Here is a 22,716-nt window from a genome sequence, read left to right as displayed (position 1 = left end):
AAAAATGCAAACCACTAAACTACATTTTAAAATTTTGACCTAAACATAATCTGAAATGGGGTATTTATATTGCGCCTTAGTTTTCTTGCATCAGAAATTTTTGGTTAAATCTTCAAATTTTATTAAACAGTAACAACTACAAAACTCTGAGGAAATAAACCCATTTTTCATCAATATGTTTATGCAAATAATCCGACTGCATGCAAGTATGGTACCGTACCAATGTAATTATGTTCCCTAAAATAAAAAATAGCTTGACAGCTGTCGGAAATTGCTCTGCTCACAATAAAAAACCCCGAATTTTAGAGCTTTTTCCAGTTTAATTTTTGTGTCTTTCCCTCCTGCTTTTTCATTCTGGGCTTTGGACCGGGAGTTTCAAAGTTACTGAAAAATTATAGGAGAATTGAGGCCCAGAAGACGGTGAAGCGGCGCCCTTAAGTCCCCCTCCAAACAAAACGAAACGATTAAGGAAAAACAAACCAAAACAAAGAAAAATAGTAATGATATAACTATATGGTTGTCGGAAGGTCTTCTTAAGTTGAGTTTAAAACTGGTAGTGGAGATTATTTCAGTATAATCAGTGTAGTTTCACCCTTCTCCTTTTTATGCCGGGCTTCGAACCGGTTTGCACATTACAGACTTGACATGGCTTTATACTGCGACGCACAATGTTTTGTAATTTATCAGAGCTGTGAAAATTTAGAAAAGATGCTCAAAAAAAGATGAGAAAGCACCATGATTGACACAAGCGTTTTATTTAAATTTTCTTTTAGAAGGCCAGACTTGACTAGTAAAAAATATGGGTACGATGTTGTATAAAACATTTTACGGCCGTGTACTGTGACATACCAGTTTTCATGAATTTGCAACGGCATCGCTTGCTTGAAGAAGACGAGAATTTTAACCTGAAACACGACAAAAGGACAAAATCTGGTAATCGGTGGGTTGTTTTGATATTCGGAATGCTTTTTTCGCCAATATCAACGAGTTTTTAAAGCTAATTTAAATAGCGAGTAATATAATGCAAAAATCTCACCAGGGGATTTTTAAGTAGGTCCCGAATCATTTAGAGCAAAGTTCCTCAAACTTTATTGTTATTTCGGATAAAAAATGCAACTTTGTCGTCCTCTTTATTAGGAAAACCTGACAAATTTATGGTTGGTTCCATAACATCAGCCAACGAAATGACATCTGTACCAATTAAAATTTAAGTGATTATGAAACTAAGTGCATGACAGCCAGTCTCAGTGAACTTCCAAGCAGAGGTCATCAGGTTGCCACTTCTATTTTACGCGTACTTTTTAACCAAAAGTTTCAACTGATTGGTGGTTTCCTTGCTGCTTATAAAACGGAAAAATTTTTGATATTCGCAAAATTTTGCGTGCTCAAAATTTTCCTCCTTGAATTATGATTTCCTATTATTCCCTAAAGTACCTCGTTCAAGAGCTCTGGCCCATGTCTTCGAAGCTTCTATTTCATGTAACTTCACTTTGATGTTATGATGTCATGACTTCAATAACTGAGAGCATCTTTACACATCAACAATTCTAGCAAAAGTTTGCAGTCTTCATGGCGCACAAAAGTTGCACCAAGTAACATTTCTGTTTGAATAGTTATGAAAGGACTGACAAAAACGAGATGAAGGTTAAATAAATTTAATACCATCCTGGAACACCGTCAATAATATTTAAAACCACTTTAAATAATTTTTCTGTTTCTTTGTAAAGTGTTCCTCTGTTCACCTTCTTCGATGCCTTTCGACTTTTTGTGTTGGTTTTTTTGCTTAGTTTGCCAATTTTTTTTTATCGTGCGTCTAATCGAAATTTAGACTAATATCTTACGGCCCGCAAATAATTTTATTGTTCTGAAGTTATCAAAAATTTTTTCACAAACAACCTTTAGAAAAATTTATGCCAAGGCTTGCAATTGCTCCTTTTATTGATGTCATGAAAAGACGAAACATTTCACGTTAACAGGTGTGAAATTCAATGAAGAAAAGAAAACTAATGAAAAAAATTTAGATTGTTGACACTTAAGTTTGTGAGATTGTATACAACTATTTTTGGTATTAAAAAGTTCATTTTGTTGACAACTGATTAATTAGAGCACAGTTTTACAATAAACAGGTTAAGTGAAAACATGTTGAGAAACAAAAAACTTCTCAAAATCATTTTTTTTTCGAATTTCGGCTTTATATTTTCTTCTGGTTTCTTTACGCCTTTTAATGGAATGCAACTGTACTTCTACGCAGCAAATTTTTATGGACAGGTGTTATCTATATTCTGCCAGAGATAGTGATGGAAAAAAAAGTTATCAGGAGATGGATATCAGTGATTGGATTCCCAATTTGAGGTCCCAGACGGTAACAAGTATGTCCAGAACGAAGATGAACGAACGGGGTGGCGTAGTGCGTTCAAAATTACATAGTCTGTAAATATTGAAAAATAAACAAAAGTCGACCATGAACGCATGAAAGTCTGAACATGAACGTATGAACGTCTAGACTTGAACGCACGAAAATCTGGACATGAATGCGAGGAAGTATAGACATGAACGCTCATAGTTCTGGACATGAGTTTTTTTAGGCCTCATCATAAAACTTATACCCATCAGATCATTTATAGAATTCTTACTCCAGAGTACCCACTCAAGTGACAGCCTGTAAGGCCGAAAGCTGAAACTCGCTTGAGTTAAAAAAAATAAATAGCAAACTGTCAAATGAAAAAAAAATTACACTAAGTGTTTTTGAACGCATGAAAGTCTGGACATGAATGTACGAAATCATTTGTAGCTACGAAAGTCTGGGGAACGCGCGAAAATCATATGACCGCACGAAAGTCTGGACATTAACGCACGAAAGTCTGAACGTGAACGCGAGAAAATCTGGACATAACATTTTTCCGTCTGGACATAGCGGTTTCCGTGTGGCTACTCAACCTGGGTTATTCATCGTCAATTCGGCCCAGCCCATTTTCGCAAAACCGTTATTGAAATTTGTCGATTTATTGTTTTAGCCCGGATTGATAGCCGATCTGTGGCAGTCAAGACTCTCACAAATCAAAGCGCTGAAAGTAGACAATCGTTTCTGAAAGAAGCTGAAAACATGAATAAATATCGTCATGAGAATTTGGTGGACTTCGTTTGCGTCTCATATGATGAAAGATCAAACAAAATTTATTTGGTGTCTGAGTTCATGGGAGGAGGCGACTTACACGCTTTTCTAAGCAAGAGGAGGAAGAGGAACGAACGGTTCCATAACGATTATTTATTAAAGATTGGAATGCAGGTTAGACGTTCATTATATCTAAAGTGAATTGTTTCTTTCATTTATAAAACTGTACAAAAAAGTATGCTACTTCAACTGTGTTGTTAAAAAACTCTAAACAAATAAAATAAAGCCCCATTTGAGGGTTAATGAGACCAGCCATTAAGGAGAGTTGAGAGTACAAAACAACACAAACAACAGAACAAATTAACAACAGCAAATATTAATTAAAAACAAAATTCTATGCTTTTAAAAAAAAAATTAAAAAGGTAGTCAAAATAGCATCAGACAAAACGTAAACTTGAAGAATTAAGTTTTAATTAAATAGAAAAATTTTGGGAATTGTTTTTTTTTAAATCAGAATAGGCAAAAGTTGAGAAAAAAAGGAGAAAAAGGGTTAAGTTCCAAAAAAATGTCCAGTTTTTGACAATGATTAATTTCAATGTCATTAAGCCATTAAGCTATCTCTGAAATCATTAAATGATCCAATTCATAGATCCATGTGTAGCCATTGAGACTTGTCATTATCGAAAATATAAAAAAATGGCATATGACTACCAAAGGAACAACGAAAAATTTCAAATTCATATAACAGATCATAATTTTAATAGAAATCGGATATGACTTATCTTCTGACACTCAGCTAAAAGATCACAGAAATAAAATAAAAATTGGCAGAACACAAATTCAAATGTTTTTTTTTGGAACGGAAGATATTCGAAAATCATAACAAGCACGAAGGCAAATGGGGCCTGCTATTAATGAGACTTTGTTACAGGTTGGCAGTAAGGAGGCAAAATAGGGTAAAAATCAAAATACGTTTATTTTTTTTGAAAAGAAATAGTAATGAAATATATTGACTATGAACTGAATCAGTAATTAATATAAACACCTGAATCGGAAGCCATCGGAAACTTTATTTTACCAAATATGATACATCAATAAAACAGAACGACAAATACAAGCAAAAAATAAAAGTTGACAGTAATAATAAAACAGCCAGTTCTAAGAATTCGCTGTTTTCTCTTGAAGCAACTGTAATCAAATTTATAAGTGCCACAAGGTGTCAGTTGAAAGCATTATATTGTTTAACTTACGCCATTTAAGAAAGTCAATTGGATCTTTGATTAGCAAGATTTATGATGAGACTGAATAAAGAACAAGTAACGGGAGAAAAATTCTAAAATAAAAAAGTTTAAAAGGAGAAAAATCCTTAAGTTAAATCTAAGATTTTTTGATTTTAAAATCTTTGATGAGACCAAAAATTACTTCACGTCTTTTAAAAACGCATAGTTTTGTTTTCGAAAAGTTGACAATATCAATAATTTGGCAGAAAAAATTCAAAATAACGAAAATAGTTGATTCAATTTGCAGAATTATTTTATTAAATGGGCAGATAACCCGCACAATTTCATAGGAAACGGAAGCAAAACTTGGTGCCTTTGACGAAAAAAGAGAAAAGTTTGAAGTTTTTTGCCAAAAAATTTTGAGGACAAACAGTTCAGCGACACTCTATATTTAAGGGTAAAATCAATAACACTATTATTTACAATATTAACATATGTTAGCTTAATTGACAAAAAATAGGGCAAAAATACCGGAAATTTTGAAGAAAAACAACTCAAATCATTCGAATTTTGACAAATTTTTAGCCTCGATAACTACTTGGAAAAATCGAACCTCAAAAATATTTTTTTAAATTGAATATTCTACCCTGAACGGGTTTTCTAATGAAACCCCTCAAAACTCTCTTTGATTAATATGTCGATTGGCCAAAAACGACTAAACAAAAAAACCTAGTTGATAATATAATTCACAAAATTGGGGTTGCAAAAAAATTTAAATGGACTTCAACAGTTTTTGAAAAATGTTTATCAGACAGTGTAAAACAGTCGAAAATTTAAAATCTTTTTCTCCAACAATCGCAGGTCGGGGGCTGGATTAGGTGCTGCGGTCATGAATGCTCGTGGTTGAGGACCAGATGACACGGTTAGAATGAGCTGGTATGTGATGTATCATAGTGCTAAAGAAAGAAAAGACCTTAATATTCATCTAAAAATCTCGATTCCCAGAGTTGCGTTTTTCGGGAGACCAATTTCCAAACAATCTGAGACAAACAACACAGTAGCTTAACGTGATCTTTATATGTGCAATAATTCTATGCACAAATTTATATGTGCAGAAATTTTTTTAACCCCGGTTAGTCCAGAATTAACGCATCATGACAAGGAGAAGAATTAATTAAACCCGGGTCGAGATGTCAGCAATAAAAATTGCTTCAAAGTTTACGAGGTTTTTAGCATTGACTGATTTGAATGCAGTGAAAAAAGTTCACTGTTAAAAACGCATATTTTACAAAGATTCAACGCTTTCACCAAATTCACCACTGCAACGGTATTTTTTCACGGCTAATCCGGTAAAACCTTGACTCGGGAACGTGTTCTTTGATTGGTTGCATGTTGTAATGGTCTGGTCATCAATTTGACAGGTACTGGAGGGTATGGTGTACTTGGAGAGCCAGTCAGCTGTGCACAGGGACTTGAGGGCCCAGAATGTCCTGGTTGGAGACAACGATGACGTTTTTAAGATTTCCGATTTTGGTCTGCTTCGTGACGATAATACGAAGGATGGTAAGCTAAAGTAAAGAAAGGGGTCTAGACTGGACATCCTATCTTTGTTGAGCAAACTAACAATTCTTTTTATTTTTTAAATGGAGATAGTATTTTAATTGTTGTTATAAGTTAGAACAAAGAGGTTGTCTTAATTATTTTGTCATTTCTTCCCTGGTGGCTGCGTCAATGACAGGTGAATTGATGATTTCTGTACCATTGCACAAGTCAAGTACGATAAAGAAAAGACTTTGTTGCTATAGACCAAAAATTGAATTTCCATCAAATATTGTGAGCATTGAAAGAAGACTCAATGAATTCTAAAAGAGAAAAAACAAAAATGTTAAAAGGAGAAACCAAATTTTATGATGGTAATATTGTAGAACAGAAGTGAGAGAAGTTATCTGCTCAACTTTATACGAGAAATTTCATTGCGTTTCAGTCCACACTAAATTTCCCATTCGGTGGACTGCCCCGGAGGCCATAAAGGATTCTACACGCTTCTCGACCAAGAGTGACGTGTGGTCATTTGGAATTTTAATGATTGAAGTTATGTCTATGGGCATCAATCCCTATCCAGGTGAGAAACACAAATCAATCGTCTCAAGGCTTCGTCAGAATTCTAAAAGACTGCTTATTAATTAGTTTTTAATGCTGTAATCCGTTAGCATTTCATTGGCTTTTTACTAAAAAGAGTTATTCTGAGTTCCCGTATATGTCAATAGTTGCTCAAAAGTGGTGAGAGAAAAACGCAAAGAATTTTGATTTTTGAAATATTCTCTCCCATGTATTGCAAAATGGATTTTGCATACTAGACAGAGTAAGTTTTTTCTCTTAAAATTGTCAATTCATATGATGAGACGGACCTGCAATGGGTTTTTTTTGGTACCGAACACGCATATTGTTTCCGTCTTTTATTTTGCATAGCTTTTTTCCAGCTATAATTCTTTGACTTTCTGGAAGACTATTTCAACACTTTTTGTTTTGATTTTTATTTTATTTAATCCTTTTCAGATCAGCTCGCAATGAATCAAATTTCTCGGTGCCAATTTTAGTGAAGCCACTATTTTGCCATCAGTTTTCAATCGCCATAAGCAATTAGGATGAAAAAAATGGAAAAGGGCTGCGCAAGCTTCCACGCTCTTGTACTTTGAAATTATCTTAAGAAACGTTAAAAGTAATTTTGCCAAGCTAATTCTGGATTTCTGTTCGAACAAAAGATTAATTTAGGTACTCATGCAGAAAAATCAAAAAGGCAAAAGTTTCAAAGCAAAGTTTTCCTGATGAAAGAAGGGCTGGTCCCGATAACTGATTAAAGCAATTATGTTTAGCAAGAGGCTGTGACAAATGCATTTTATTGGGGAGAAGGAGACAAAAAATAATTGGCTGAAAAACCACATTAAGATGTTGGAAACCTGAGAAGTAAATAAAATTAGTTTAAATTTCTTCATTTTTACTTTCACTTGCACTGAATTGTTTTTTTGGCTTCCTTATTGTGAATTTTTGTGAGATGAGTAATCTAAAACTTGACAAAAAACGCAGTGGTGAATGAGATGAAATTAAAACATTAGAAATCTAATAACAAGCAAATCCCAGAAAAAAATGTTATGATGTCTTCGACTGTATCATGTATCTTATTATATTGCATCATTCAAAATATATTTACTCATTAGTCGCTGTCGCACATATAGCGAATTCTCGAAACCATTTTTCTAGATGCATAAACCAATTGAGGTACAAAAATGTAATGTGTAGTTTCGTATTTCATTAGTCAGCAAAAACATCTTTTAGTAATAAAAACTTAAACTAGATTCCTCACAGGGACTACTAAAACTTTCAAAATTTCCCCTTCAGGAGTTTCGTATAAAGGCAAGGATAGATAGGAATATATAATAAAAAAGTTTTTTGCTTATTTTAAAATCTGCCAATAGTTAAAAATTTTAACGCCTCAGTAGCAGGAGTCAAATTGGTTTGATAACTGAGGCTCAACGCAGCAGCCGAGACAAAAAATTATTCAACGTCATGCCTTAATTTTTGGAATTTGAGATTATTTTGCGAAAGTAAGCAATTATTCACAAAGAGAATAAACATGATATGGCATGACAAAATTATTGAGTGCTCTGTTGATAAAATGGTGTGCGGGATATTAGCCGACGTAAAAATTAGCCGAAAAGTCAAAATTAGGAAAATTAGCGGAACTAATTGCTGAGATAATTGCTGTCAGCAAACATAAGTAGAACGAGCAATTATCTAACTCGCTCAACATGAAACTTACGCTTCTGGCCATGCCTCGCGAGCCACGGCCTTGCCTCATCGGCATATGGGACTTGATATGAATCTATCACAACCAAACAAAATATCACGACCGAGCATGTAATTCTTGCATTTACATTTGTGAGATCTGAAATTTGATTGGTTAATGACTCCTTTTCGGCTAATGTTCTATTCGACTGATTTTGCCTTCGGCTAATATTTACGGTACTTGATAAAATATAGCACTATTATTAGCGCGTACGCAACTATTAGGTTCATAAAAAAGCATTAGGGAAAATGAAGATTTATTGGTTGTTTTGGAAATTACAGCTTTATATATAACTTGCTTTATGTGATATTTTCAAGTAGAGCATCTATTCTGTCGCACTTGTGTACCATAGAAACATTTAAACAGACATAAAAATGAATAACAAGTATCGGTTGAAAGTTTTTATCAAAAAGTTTTTCTATGTTATTTTACATAAATTGTTACCCTCCTGTGGCAACATAAGTTAATTTTTACGCTGCTAAAAGTGCATTCTTGACAAATACATTTACTTGCACATTGTCACTGATTGTCTAAAAGGATAACAACAACGGGACGATTGAAAGGAATAGAAAAAAAAATTAGTTAAAATTGACCTGTGCATAAAAGTCCTGGGTTAAAATTGTCAAATATTAAAAAACTGCGCCTTAGCACTTTCATATCATTTAATTCTAAGTACAATTTTAGTATCGCAATTAAGTATTTGAGAGCTAATGGTTGTCAATAATCAAGGTTTATCCTATTGACTCTGTTTTGTTAGAAATCAGTTAGCGACAAATTATTTGTTTTTATTTTAAGCAGATATTGAAAAATACCTTGCATCGTCTGTTCAAACTGCAAAGTGAAGTTCATTTGTGGAAAAACTGGTAGGATCTACAGACTTAGCATTAAACAGACTTGCCATTAAACTTCACAGTTGTTCAGATTATCGGGATCTAGATTGGGGAACATTCTATGTAATTTTCTAGACAACCATGTTCGATGAATACTAACGACCCTTCAGTTTATTATTTCTTAACTTCTCCTTTCACGGTTTTCTTCTTGAGCCATAATATACCAAGACTGTTTCCACTCTGCCTCCCGAGATCACTTAAAAAATAACAAATTAAAATAACCTTGGTAAGAGTTTTGCTGCTCGATTGTTTTCTGATCCAAACAACCATACAACCATTTTCAATTCCATCTATTTTTGACAAATGTGATGCACCCAAATAGGCAGGACAAGATTTGCAAACCAATTGCTCTTGCGCGGGTCACAAATTGCGCCATACATTAACGCCAAAATATTACATTTCAAAGAATTTGAATCGTATTGGGGCGCTGTCTTTTTTTTTAAGATCTGTTTACACATTTTCATGATTTTTGAAGTCAAATTGGAGTAGTGATTTTGGTCACGCCGAAACAGGAAATGGAGCGAAAAAGCGAGTGCTTTTGCGGCGTGAATTTTTTTCGCTCTGATTTTAAAGTAGAGTGCGAAAATGGTGTTTGAACAAAAATTCGGTTTCTCGGTAGTGGTTTTTTGTTCACATGCGGCATTTTCACTCTGATTTTTACTGTTTTTTTTATTTTTTGGATCGGATTTTTTTCTAAATGGTTTTCCCAATCCATTCACAGCTCATTCTAGGCCTAGTTTTTTTAATTAAATTTTGATATCTCGCTAGTGGTTTTTTTGTTCACATGCGGCATTTTGACATTGTTTTTTTTCTTATTTTTTATCTGATTTTTTTAAAATGGTTTTCTCAATTCACCCATAGTCCATTCTTGGTCTAGTTTTTCTGTGAGGTCAATGAAAATTCTTTGAATTGTACGTCAGGACTTGTCCTGCTATGTTTTTTTTTACTTTATTTTGGAGACTGAAGGGCCGGTTACTTGACAACTTGGTTTTACAAGTTTCAAAAAACACTGTATTGGGGGCCGTGAACAACTTTTACGAATTTGTGAACTTCAATTTACATTTTTCAAAATAGTTTTTGGTACAATTGCTTTCTGAGATAGGTAATAAAACTTTCTGTTGAAAACGATTTTCGTAAAATATTTAATATTTTTTAAAACTAAAACTCACAACGCAAGTTGAGTACAAATAAGTTTTCATCATAAATTTTGTATCTTCATTAGTTTATATAAATATAATTTCAGGTTTAGTTTGGGATGTTTTTTGCGTGTTTTTGAAGACCCTTTTCTTGTAGAATTTTTGTAGCATCAGCCACAGTTATTTACGTAACACTATATTTTCAATAATGAAGCTGGCATGCAAAAACACAAAAAGAATTACCCAGATTGATTTGTCTCGAAGTTTCGAGTTCAAAAAACATTCTTCGTTTAAAAGACAAAAATTATGAAAAGAGTAATTTCGATAAAATTAGCTGAACCGCATCTGTTTTAATGTCGCCAAATCCATAGAAACTTCCCTAGAAATTGCTCAATATTGTTTTGTCAGCATAAGAGTTTGAATTCCAGCAAAGTTGAAATAAAGTTGACTTTTAATCCCTTTACTCAAGTTAAAAACGGGTGGGATTAAAGTAGGAAACAATTAGTATTAATGGAACTTATAGCCAAAGAGTAAATTCAAATTGATTCCCTAATTACCAATTGCGTAAGTTATGTTTTTTGAAATCGTATAGACGCACTTGTGTTCAGAAGGTGAACTACTCTTGCGTGATTGGTCAGGGTAGGCATGTTTAGGCTTGTGATAACCATTTTTGTTTTCTTGATGTTAAATTCCTTAAAATGGTCGAAGCCGCGACCGTAAGTGTAGCTCACACGGATAAATATGAGCGCATGTATAAACATAAGTCGTGATTTTTTCCTTACACTGGAGTATAAAATTTGCACCGCTTAAATGCCGTCAAGTAGAAAGTTGTGATGAAGCAATCATATCACATGAAAATAAAAAGAAAAAAAAACTCCATTTAAAAAACAAAACTGAAATTGTTAATAAATTGATATCTGCAATTTGAAGTTAAACTATCAAAGTGAAATTAAGTTTGAACAATGTCTTAATCGTAGCTGTTTTTGTTTTCAGAAATCAAGAGCATAAGAGATGTGCAACGGTTTGTCATGGCCGGCAGCTATCACCCAAAGCCAGACGATTGTCCACAAGCGATATACGACATAATAACACTTGTAAGAAATTTTGCTCAATACTCAAATTTATTGTTATATTTGAGCTTTCTTCTCGCTTTGCAGTAGAAACACAATAGCTTACCAAGTTGCCCCACGTATAAAGAAAAAACCTTGAAAACCGTTGACCGTGGGTTGCTGCTTTGGAAACTTGCTGATTACTCAATTTAGTTAATAGTTAACTATACTCAATGAAACTCAACAAATGCTAGATCATGTTTGTTTTTTAGACAAAATTTGAGATGCATTAAAAAAAATCTGGTTAAGCTAATTTTACATAAAAATTCTTCAATAAACTGTGTTAAGAGATTGATAATAATCATTATTCATTGAAAATCATCCAAAGATATTGCAAGTGTGACCATAAGTTGATGTTTTTTTTTACCAAGAGCAGTATCAATTTCTTTCTTACAAAGATATTTTGTCTTACTGGGTAATGTCTCTGTAGTGTTGGATGATGGACCCAAACAGAAGGCCGACGTTTTCTGGACTGAGAAATACGTGGGAGGAGTCTCTTTTAGACACTGGGGGTCAATACAACCAATGATGATCAACAGCAACAAAAACAATAACAATAACAAAGACAAGCCGAAATAGAACTTTCATGAACCGTTTTTACCGCATTTCTCTGTCTTTTGTATCATGTAATGTAATTATTTGATTATTTTGATAATAATTTAACGAGAATTTTTATTCTGTGACTCTAAATGTAAATGTGAAATCTCTCTTTTTAATAAAGTTCATCGTATGGCTTCGTTCTCGTAATTTAGGCAACATAACCCAGGTTGAGGTCCCAGACGGAAAGTCGATATGTCCAGACCCAGATGAACGCACGACGGGGGTGTCGTGCGTTCAAATTTACATGGTCTGGAAACAAGGAAAAACGCACGAAAGTCTGATCATGAACGCACGAATAGTCTGGTGAACGCACGAAAGTCTGATCATGAACGCACGAATAGTCTGGTGAACGCACGAAAGTCTGATCATGAACGCACGAATAGTCTGGTGAACGCACGAAAGTCTGATCATGAACGCACGAATAGTCTGGTGAACGCACGAAAGTCTGATCATGAACGCACGAATAGTCTGGTGAACGCACCAAAGTCTGATCATGAACGCACGAATAGTCTGGTGAACGCACGAAAGTCTGATCATGAACGCACGAATAGTCTGGTGAACGCACGAAAGTCTGATCATGAACGCACGAAAGTCTGAACATGAACGCACTAAAGGTCTGATGAACGCACAATTTTTTGTGCGTTCATCAGACTTAAGCGCGTTCATGTCCAGACTTTCGTGCGTTCATGATCAGACTTTCGTGCGTTCACCAGACTATTCGTGCGTTCATGATCAGACAAAAAACTAACCTTTTATGCTTGTAGATGCCCATTGAAGATGAAGACGCCAGAGGGTTCCATCAGTCCACAAATCCACATAAAAAGTCTTTTTTTACGTGAGGTACATGAACATCTTTCTACTAAAAGGAGACATGCCTTTTTTTTGCTATGGTGAGCAAAATTCAAGGTGTCTAACTATCAGCATTAAGAATAAAATGAACCTCTAATAAGACTTTTTTTGATAATTAAGACTTCTTTTGACACTCATTCAAGAAAGCTGAAATCAACATAAACATATATCATACATCATAAACACAAATCATAGACTCAAACCAAAAGACCGAAGCGAGAGACGAGCGAGACAACGCGAGAGACGAGCGAGAGAACGCGAGACAACGCGAGAGACGAGCGAGAGAACGCGAGACGAGCGAGAAAACGCGAGACGATAGCGAGAGAACGCGAGACACCAGCGAGAGACGAAAACAGGGGCGAGAGAAAGAGGGGAGGGGGGGAGGGAGAGCACCGAAAAATCTTGACGCCCGAAAGGCGTCCCACCCATTTTTAACTCTATATTTTTGATTTTTTTTTTCAAAAAAACCGTACGCAAAACTAACTTTTTTCTAGACAAGCTATACCAAAAATTCTTTTTGCTTTACACTCTAGATACACATGGGATACTCCATACCAAGTTTGGTTCAATTTGGACAACTCCTTGACTCGATGAAATTCTTATATTTTTGAAAACAGAATAAGCGAATAAGTCGAAATTTCCGTATGAAAAACTAACTTTTTTCCTAGGCAAGCTATACCAAAAATTCTTTTTGCTTTACACTCTAGATACACATGGGATACTCTATACCAAGTTTGGTTCAATTTGGACAACTCCTTGACCCGATGAAATTCTTATATTTTTGAAAATAGAATAAGCGAATAAGTCGAAATTTCCGTATGAAAAACTAACTTTTTTCCTAGGCAAGCTATACCAAAAATTCTTCTTGCTTTACACTCTAGATACACATGGGATACTCCATACCAAGTTTGGTTCAATTTGGACAACTCCTTGACCCGATGAAATTCTTATATTTTTGAAAATAGAATAAGCGAATAAGTCGAAATTTCCGTATGAAAAACTAACTTTTTTCCTAGGCAAGCTATACAAAAAATTCTTTTTGCTTTACACTCTAGATACACATGGGATACTCTAAACCAAGTTTGGTTCAATTTGGACAACTCCTTGACCCGATGAAATTCTTATATTTTTGAAAATAGAATAAGCGAATAAGTCGAAATTTCCGTATGAAAAACTAACTTTTTTCCTAGGCAAGCTATACCAAAAATTCTTTTTGCTTTACACTCTAGATACACATGGAATACTCCAAACCAAGTTTGGTTCAAATTGGACAACTCCTTGACCCGATAAAATTTCTATATTTTTGAAAATAGAATACGCGAATAATAAGCGAATAAGTCGAAATTTCCGTATGAAAAACTAACTTTTTTCCTAGGCAAGCTATACCAAAAATTCTTTTTGTTTTACAATCTAGTTACCCATGGGATACTCCATACCAAGTTTGGTTCAATTTGGACAACTCCTCGACCCGATGAAATTTCTATATTTTTGAAAATAGAATAAGCGAATAAGTCGAAATATCCGTATGAAAAACTAACTTTTTTCCTAGGCAAGCTATACCGAAAATTTTTTTTCCTTTACACTCTAAATATACATGGGATACTCCATACCAAGTTTGGTTCAATTTGGACAACTCCTTGACCCGATGAAATTCTTACATTTTTGAAAATAGAATAAGCGAATAAGTCGAAATTTCCGTATGAAAAACTAACTTTTTTCCTAGGCAAGCTATACCGAAAATTTCTTTTGCTTTACACTCTAGATACAAATGGGATACTCCATACCAAGTTTGGTTCAATTTGGACAACTCCTTGACCCGATAAAATTTCTATATTTTTGAAAATAGAATACGCGAATAATAAGCGAATAAGTCGAAATTTCCGTATGAAAAACTAACTTTTTTCCTAGGCAAGCTATACCAAAAATTCTTTTTGTTTTACAATCTAGTTACCCATGGGATACTCCATACCAAGTTTGGTTCAATTTGGACAACTTCTTGACCCGATGAAATTTCTATATTTTTGAAAATAGAATAAGCGAATAAGTCGAAATTTCCGTATGAAAAACTAACTTTTTTCCTAGGCAAGCTATACCAAAAATTCTTTTTGTTTTACAATCTAGTTACCCATGGGATACTCGATACCGAGTTTGGTTTGATTTGGACAACTCCTTGACCCGTTGAAAAAGACCTATTTTTAAAATTCAATAATTTCAAGTTATTCGAAATAATAGCAAATTTCCGTATGAAATACTAACTTTTTTTCTAGGCAAGCTATACCAAAAATTCTTTTTGTTTTACGCTCTAGATTCACATGGGATACTCCATACCAAGTTTGGTTCAATTTGGACAACTCCTTGACCCGATGAAATTTCTTTATTTTTGAAAATAGAATAAGCGAATAAGTCGAAATTTCCGTATGAAAAACTAACTTTTTTCCTAGGCAAGCTATACCGAAAATTCTTTTTGCTTTACACTCTAGATACACATGGGATACTCCATACCAAGTTTGGTTCAATTTGGACAACTCCTTGACCCGATGAAATTCTTATATTTTTGAAAATAGAATAAGCGTATAAGTCGAAATTTCCGTATGAAAAACTAATTTTTTTCCTAGGCAAGCTTTACCGGAAATTCTTTTTGCTTTACACTCTAGATACACATGGAATACTCCATACCAAGTTTGGTTCAATTTGGACAACTCCTTGACCCGATGAAATTTCTATATTTTTGAAAATAGAATAAGCGAATAAGTCGAAATTACCGTATGAAAAACTAACTTTTTTCCTAGGCAAGCTATAACGGAAATTCTTTTTGCTTTACACTCTAGATACACATGAGATACTCCATACCGAGTTTGGTTCAATTTGGACAACTCCTTGACCCGATGAAATTTCTATATTTTTGAAAATAGAATAAGCGTATAATAAGCGAATAAGTCGAAATTCCCGTATGAAAAACTAACTTTTTTCCTAGGAAAGCTATACCAAAAATTCTTTTTGTTTTACACTCTACCTACAAAGGGGATACTCTATACCAAAATTGGTTCAATTTGGACAACTCCTTGACCCGATGAAATTTCTATATTTTTGAAAATAGAATAAGCGAATAAGTCTATATTTCCGATTGAAATACGAACTTTTTTTCTAGCAAAGCTATACCAAAAATTCTTCTTGTTTTACGCTCTAGGTAGAACAGGGATAGTCCATACCAAATTTGGTTCAGTTTGGACAACTCTATGACCTAATCAAAAAGACCTATTTTTAAAATTATTTATTTGAAATAATAGCAAATTTCCGTACGAAATACTATATTTTTTCCTAGGCACGCTATACCAAAAATTTCTTCTGTTTTACGCTCTAAATACACATGGGATAGTCCATACCGAGTTTGGTTCGATTTGGACAACTCCTTGACCCGATGAAATTTCTATATTTTTGAAAATAGAATAATAAGCGTATAAGCGAATAAGTCTATATTTCCGATTGAAATACGAACTTTTTTTCTAGCAAAGCTATACCAAAAAGTCTTTTTGTTTTACGCTCTAGGTAGAACTGGGATACTTCATACCAAATTTGGTTCAGTTTGGACAACTCTATGACCTGATCAAAAAGACCTATTTTTAAAATTATTTATTTGAAATAATAGCAAATTTCCGTACGAAAAAATAACTTTTTTCCTAGGCAAGCTATGCCCAAAATTTTTTTTGTTTTACAATCTACCTACAAAGGGGATACTCTATACCAAGTTTGGTTCGATTTGGACAACTCCTTGATCCGATAAAATTTCTATATTTTTGAAAATAGAATAATAAGCGTATATAAGCGAATAAGTCGATATTTCCGATTGAAATACGAACTTTTTTTCTAGCAAAGCTATGCCAAAAAGTCTTTTTGTTTTACGCTCTAGGTACACCTGGGATACTCCATACCGAAATTGGTTCGATTTGGACAACTCCTTGACCCGATAAAACTTCTATATTTTTGAAAATAGAATAAGCGTATAAGCGAATAAGTCTATATTTCCGATTGTAATACGAACTTTTTTTCTAGCAAAGCTATACCAAAAAGTCTTTTTGTTTTACGCTCTAGGTAGAACTGGGATACTCCATACCAAATTTGGTTCAGTTTGGACAACTCTATGACCTAATCAAAAAGACCTATTTTTAAAATTATTTATTTGAAATAATAGCAAATTTCCGTACGAAAAACTAACTTTTTTCCTAGGCAAGCTATGCCAAAAAATTTTTTTTGTTTTACAATCTACCTACAAAGGGGATACTCCATACCGAGTTTGCTTCGATTTGAACAACTCCTTGATCCGATAAAATTTCTATATTTTTTAAAATAGAATAAGCGAATAAGTCGAAATTTCCGTATGAAAAACTAACTTTTTTCCTAGGCAAGCTATGCCAAATTTTTTTTTGTTTTACAATCTACCTACAAAGGGGATACTCTATACCAAGTTTGGTTCGATTTGGACAACTCCTTGACCCGATGAAATTTCTATATTTTCGAAAATAGAATAAGCGTATAAGCGAATAAGTCTATATTTCCGATTGAAATACGAACTTTTTTTCTAGCAAAGCTATACCAAAAAGTCTTTTTGTTTTACGCTCTAGGTAGAACTGGGATACTCCATACCAAATTTGGTTCAGTTTAGACAACTCTATGACCTAATCAAAAAGACCTATTTTTAAAATTATTTATTTGAAATAATAGCAAATTTCCGTACGAAATACTAACTTTTTTCCTAGGCACGCTATACCAAAAATTCTTTTTGTTTTACAATCTAGTTACCCATGGGATACTCGATACCGAGTTTGGTTTGATTTGGACAACTCCTTGACCCGTTGAAAAAGACCTATTTTTAAAATTCAATAATTTCAAGTTATTCGAAATAATAGCAAATTTCCGTATGAAATACTAACTTTTTTTCTAGGCAAGCTATACCAAAAATTCTTTTTGTTTTACGCTCTAGATTCACATGGGATACTCCATACCAAGTTTGGTTCAATTTGGACAACTCCTTGACCCGATGAAATTTCTTTATTTTTGAAAATAGAATAAGCGAATAAGTCGAAATTTCCGTATGAAAAACTAACTTTTTTCCTAGGCAAGCTATACCGAAAATTCTTTTTGCTTTACACTCTAGATACACATGGGATACTCCATACCAAGTTTGGTTCAATTTGGACAACTCCTTGACCCGATGAAATTCTTATATTTTTGAAAATAGAATAAGCGTATAAGTTGAAATTTCCGTATGAAAAACTAATTTTTTTCCTAGGCAAGCTTTACCGGAAATTCTTTTTGCTTTACACTCTAGATACACATGGAATACTCCATACCAAGTTTGGTTCAATTTGGACAACTCCTTGACTCGATGAAATTCTTATATTTTTGAAAACAGAATAAGCGAATAAGTCGAAATTTCCGTATGAAAAACTAACTTTTTTCCTAGGCAAGCTATACCGAAAATTCTTTTTGCTTTACACTCTAGATACACATGGGATACTCCATACCAAGTTTGGTTCAATTTGGACAACTCCTTGACCCGATGAAATTCTTATATTTTTGAAAATAGAATAAGCGTATAAGTTGAAATTTCCGTATGAAAAACTAATTTTTTTCCTAGGCAAGCTTTACCGGAAATTCTTTTTGCTTTACACTCTAGATACACATGGGATACTCCATTCCAAGTTTGGTTCGATTTGGACAACTCCTTGACCCAATAAAACTTCTATATTTTTGAAAATAAAATAAGCGTATAATAAGCGAATAAATCGATATTTCCGATTGAAATATGAACTTTTTTCTAGCAAAGCTATACCAAAAATTCTTCTTGTTTTACGCTCTAGGTGGACCTGGGATACTCCATTCTTAATTTGGTTCAGTTTGGACAACTCTATGACCTAATCAAAAAGACCTATTTTTAAAATTATTTATTTGAAATAATAGCAAATTTCCGTACGAAAAACTAACTTTTTTCCTAGGCAAGCTATGCCAAAATTTTTTTTGTTTTACAATCTACCTACAAAGGGGATACTCTATAACGAGTTTGGTTCGATTTGGACAACTCCTTGATCCGATAAAGTTTCTATATTTTTGAAAGTAGAATAAGCGAATAAGTGGAAATTTCCGTATAAAAAACTAACTTTTTTCCTAGGCAAGCTATACCAAAAATTCTTTTTGCTTTACACTCTATGTACACATGGGATACTCCATACCAAGTTTGGTTCAATTTGGACAACTCCTTGACCCGAAGAAATTTCTATATTTTTGAAAATAGAATAAGCGAATAAGTCGATATTTCCGATCGAAATACGAACTTTTTTCTAGGCAAGCTATACCAAAAATTTCTTCTGTTTTACGCTCTAGGTACACATGGGATAGTCCATATCAAGTTTGGTTCGATTTGGACAACTCCTTGACCCGATGAAACTTCTATATTTTTGAAAATAGAATCAGCGTATAATAAGCGAATAAATCGATATTTCCGATTGAAATATGAACTTTTTTTCTGGACAAGCTATACCAAAAACTCTTTGGTATAGCTTGTCCAGGTATACATTGAATACTCCAAACCGAGTTTGGTTCGATTTGGACAACTCCTTGATCCGATAAAATTTCTATATTTTTGAAAATAGAATAAGCGATTAAGTCGATATTTCCGATTGAAATACGAACTTTTTTCTAGGCAAGCTATATCAAAAATTTCTTCTGTTTTACGCTCTAGGTACACATGGGATAGTCCATATCAAGTTTGGTTCGATTTGGAGACTCCTTGACCCGATAAAACTTCTATATTTTTGAAAATAGAATAAGCGTATAATAAGCGAACAAATCGATACTTACGATTGAAATATGAACTTTTTTTCGGGCAAAGCTATACCAAAAACTCTCTTTGTTTTACACTCTAAGTATACATGGGATACTCCATACCGAGTTTGCTTCGATTTGGACAACTCCTTGATCCGATAAAATTTCTATATTTTTGAAAATAGAATAAGCGAATAAGTCGAAATTTCCGTATGAAATACTAACTTTTTTCCTAGGCAAGCTATACAAATTTTTTTTTGTTTTACACTCTACCTACAAAGGGGACACTCTATACAAAGTTTGGTTGGATTTGGACAACTCATTGACCCGATGAAAAAGAACTATTTTTAAAATTCGCAATATAAATTCAACTTGTAAGTGGAAAACGTCTATAACAAGGACAAAACTTTGAAAGAAATAACTTTCAAATGAGCTGAACAAAGAATGAGAAACAAAAGTCTAGAGCTAACACAGAAGCAATTTTACCAGTTTACAAATCTATAAATTCACTAGTTGTGTTCATAATGATTTAACATTGTAATCAAATAGGTTTCTCGAAACTTGAAATAAAGAAATTTAAATTTGATGGCAGCCAAGGGAATTTTGATTTTTTCTTCTGTATCTTCTACGATAAAACCGAACGGCAACACCTGTCGATTTTCATTTTTCACTAACTTCAGCGTCTTCACAATTTTGAACATTCTGAGAACTAGACCTCTAATTTCTCCTTCGAAAAAAAAAATGAATTTCTCCGGCTATAAGTTCATCTTCCAAATTAACACCAACATACTTATCTGCGACAGATCCTCGTCCGTACGCAGCCGAGGAGAAAAAGAACTCGCCCGAAAAACGACAAAAGAGTTTTAATTGCGGCCGTCGTTTCCGAAAAGTTCTGGTGTCTGAATTTTCTGCGAAGCCGTACGTTTCGTCGAACTTCCTTCTTTCGAGGAAACCTCCAAGCATTGGGGTTAAACAGTCCTCCTTGAATTTCATTTTATTAACATTTTTGCTCTAACAAAACGCCAAACCATTAGCTGGCACTGGTTTACAGTTCCGGTGAGCGGAGCAATTAGAAGCCTATTGGCGGATTCGAACATTGCAGCAGAGGCAGTATACAGAGGTCCGATACTTTCGTCTGCCATCCGAGATGCCGCAGGAGATGGAAATTGATCGTATCCATTTTGTTCGTCTTCTCAGCCATACTCACACAAAATTCACAGAGGAGCTGATCACAAAAGTCCGCATTGCGGGAAGATTCAAAAAGTTCGCGGATCGAAAAAACTAATTTCTTCAGGTCAACTTCATCGCTCTTTCTGTTTTCGCCGAACAAATACGGAGGAAAAATTATTGGAGCTAAATATAATAGCAAAAACTTGACTTCCTTTGCCTTGAAATTGGGGAGAGCATGCAGTTTTCTGATCATGTTCCTGAATTCCTTCGGTAAATCAAGCGTTCCGATGAAAGAATTGATTTCATCTTTATGTTCGGATCTCATTGTCTCATAGTGATAGAGGAGTATATCTTTTGCAACTCCTAGAAAAAGTTGATGCATGGGGTCAACTGGAGATGATAGAGGCAAATTTGATATAACACTGAAAACTTTGCTACGGCCTTTTACCCCTTGAGTTTTTATTTCGCAATCTGAATCCCGACCAAGCCGAGCTCTTAACTCCTGAATGCTTCCTCGTTCAAGCTCCTGGATATTGAGCATGTGGGAACTAAACGATCGCATCTCAAACTCTTCTTCATGAGGATATCTATGAACTCGTCCAATGTGGCAGCCTCTCTGAGTGCATAAGGAGCAACCGTAGTAGCCATTACATTGCTTCATCTTTAGCACTTTTGACTTTGCAATCAGATCCGCAATTAACAAGATAGGTTCAAAAGAGAGAGCTATATCAGTTCCATTAAAATGAATTTTCTCTGTGACTGACAGCTGGTTGCGCACATGCTCGAATACCACATCGAAGTCCGGATAACCAGTTCCCACAAACAACGCTCCGAGGACAATATTTTTGAAAAGTTGTCGCTTTTTTGGAGGAAGGTCAGCAACCGCAAAGAACAGAGGCCAAGCGGAAGTTAAGGGTGTCTTGCTGACAGTTGCTCCATCAGTATTGACAATTAATCTGACGCTGATTCGGTTCTCGGCTATACGAAATTTGGGCATCGAGATATCTTGCTCTTGAGGTTTGTTTGCAGCATAATTTAATATGTCAGGAAGTGAAGACGAAAATTCAACAAGATTAGCTCACCGTTCTCAGAAGTCTGTTTGCTGGACTGATACTTCGAGCAAAAATCTTCAAACTGTTTCTTGAAAGCCCAAGGCGAAACTGTTTGACCCCCAAAAATAAGCTGATCTCGCTTCAGCAGATCGTTCAAAAGTGCATCAGGGGCGTTATGCAGCGAAACAATAGCCAAAAGTGAAGCCATTAAATTTGTCTTTGTGACACCTGTCGTGCTAACTATTTCATTTGTTTCATCATAAGCTTCTGGTGTCCCGTGAACGTCCCCAGAATTTTGGAAATTGCCGATGGGATCTAATCCAAATTCATAATCTTTGTCTTCACCAAAGAAATCGGCGAAATTTGTACTGCTAGCAACTGATAATTCAGATAAATTGCTGTTAGTATCAAAATTTTCGTCAGATAAATCCCAATCTGAATCAGTTGAATTTGTGAGAGGCAGCGAGCTAGTCTCTGATTCTAAGCTGACATTCGAGTCTTCATCGTAAAACTTGATGAGATTGACCAGTAACGAGCTACGTTCATCATTTTCAATAATTTTGATCCTGGGTTTTGCCACTCGTTTTCTTTTGGCTGTCGTAGCGCAAAGTTCATCTTGGTTCTCAATGCCCTGTCCTTCTTCTTTTCCATGTTTTGCTTCATGTTCACAGAGACACAAAGCATCATTTTCTCCAAAAAAATCACTGTTATAGAAAGTAACTAACTGCTCGCCGTCCATAATTTAACGAAGAGCTCTTAACCGAACGCAAACTCGTCCCCGAAAACCATTACTCATATAATAGTCGCAATTTGCAACACATGAATGGTTCGCCCATCTTGCCACTCCAACTAACAGTTTATCCCCCTCCATCAAAGACCAGTCATCAATTTCACGATTTTTTGGTTTCTTAGCTA

At 34.5% G+C, this 22,716-nt stretch overlaps 2 protein-coding genes across 2 annotated transcripts in view; both read left to right on the top strand.

Annotated features, from left to right (window-relative positions):
- LOC142336090 (tyrosine-protein kinase yes-like) overlaps nt 1-12,044 on the top strand; it is a 65,995-nt gene extending 53,951 nt beyond the window's left edge. Inside the window, exons 8-12 of the mRNA XM_075384614.1 lie at nt 3,015-3,286; nt 5,754-5,895; nt 6,317-6,454; nt 11,196-11,296; nt 11,742-12,044. Coding sequence (XP_075240729.1) covers nt 3,015-3,286; nt 5,754-5,895; nt 6,317-6,454; nt 11,196-11,296; nt 11,742-11,840 — 752 coding nt within the window. The 3' untranslated portion in view covers nt 11,841-12,044. The remainder of the gene's footprint in view (nt 1-3,014; nt 3,287-5,753; nt 5,896-6,316; nt 6,455-11,195; nt 11,297-11,741) is intronic.
- LOC142336089 (mothers against decapentaplegic homolog 1-like) overlaps nt 1-22,716 on the top strand; it is a 536,849-nt gene that overhangs the window by 33,360 nt on the left and 480,773 nt on the right. The window lies entirely within an intron of this gene.

The sequence above is a fragment of the Convolutriloba macropyga genome, chromosome 3 (assembly GCF_964194025.1).
Source record: "Convolutriloba macropyga chromosome 3, txConMacr16.3, whole genome shotgun sequence".
Classification (NCBI taxonomy): domain Eukaryota; kingdom Metazoa; phylum Xenacoelomorpha; order Acoela; family Convolutidae; genus Convolutriloba; species Convolutriloba macropyga.
Note: the sequence above shows the minus strand (reverse complement) of the source record. Positions and strands in the feature narration are given on the sequence as shown.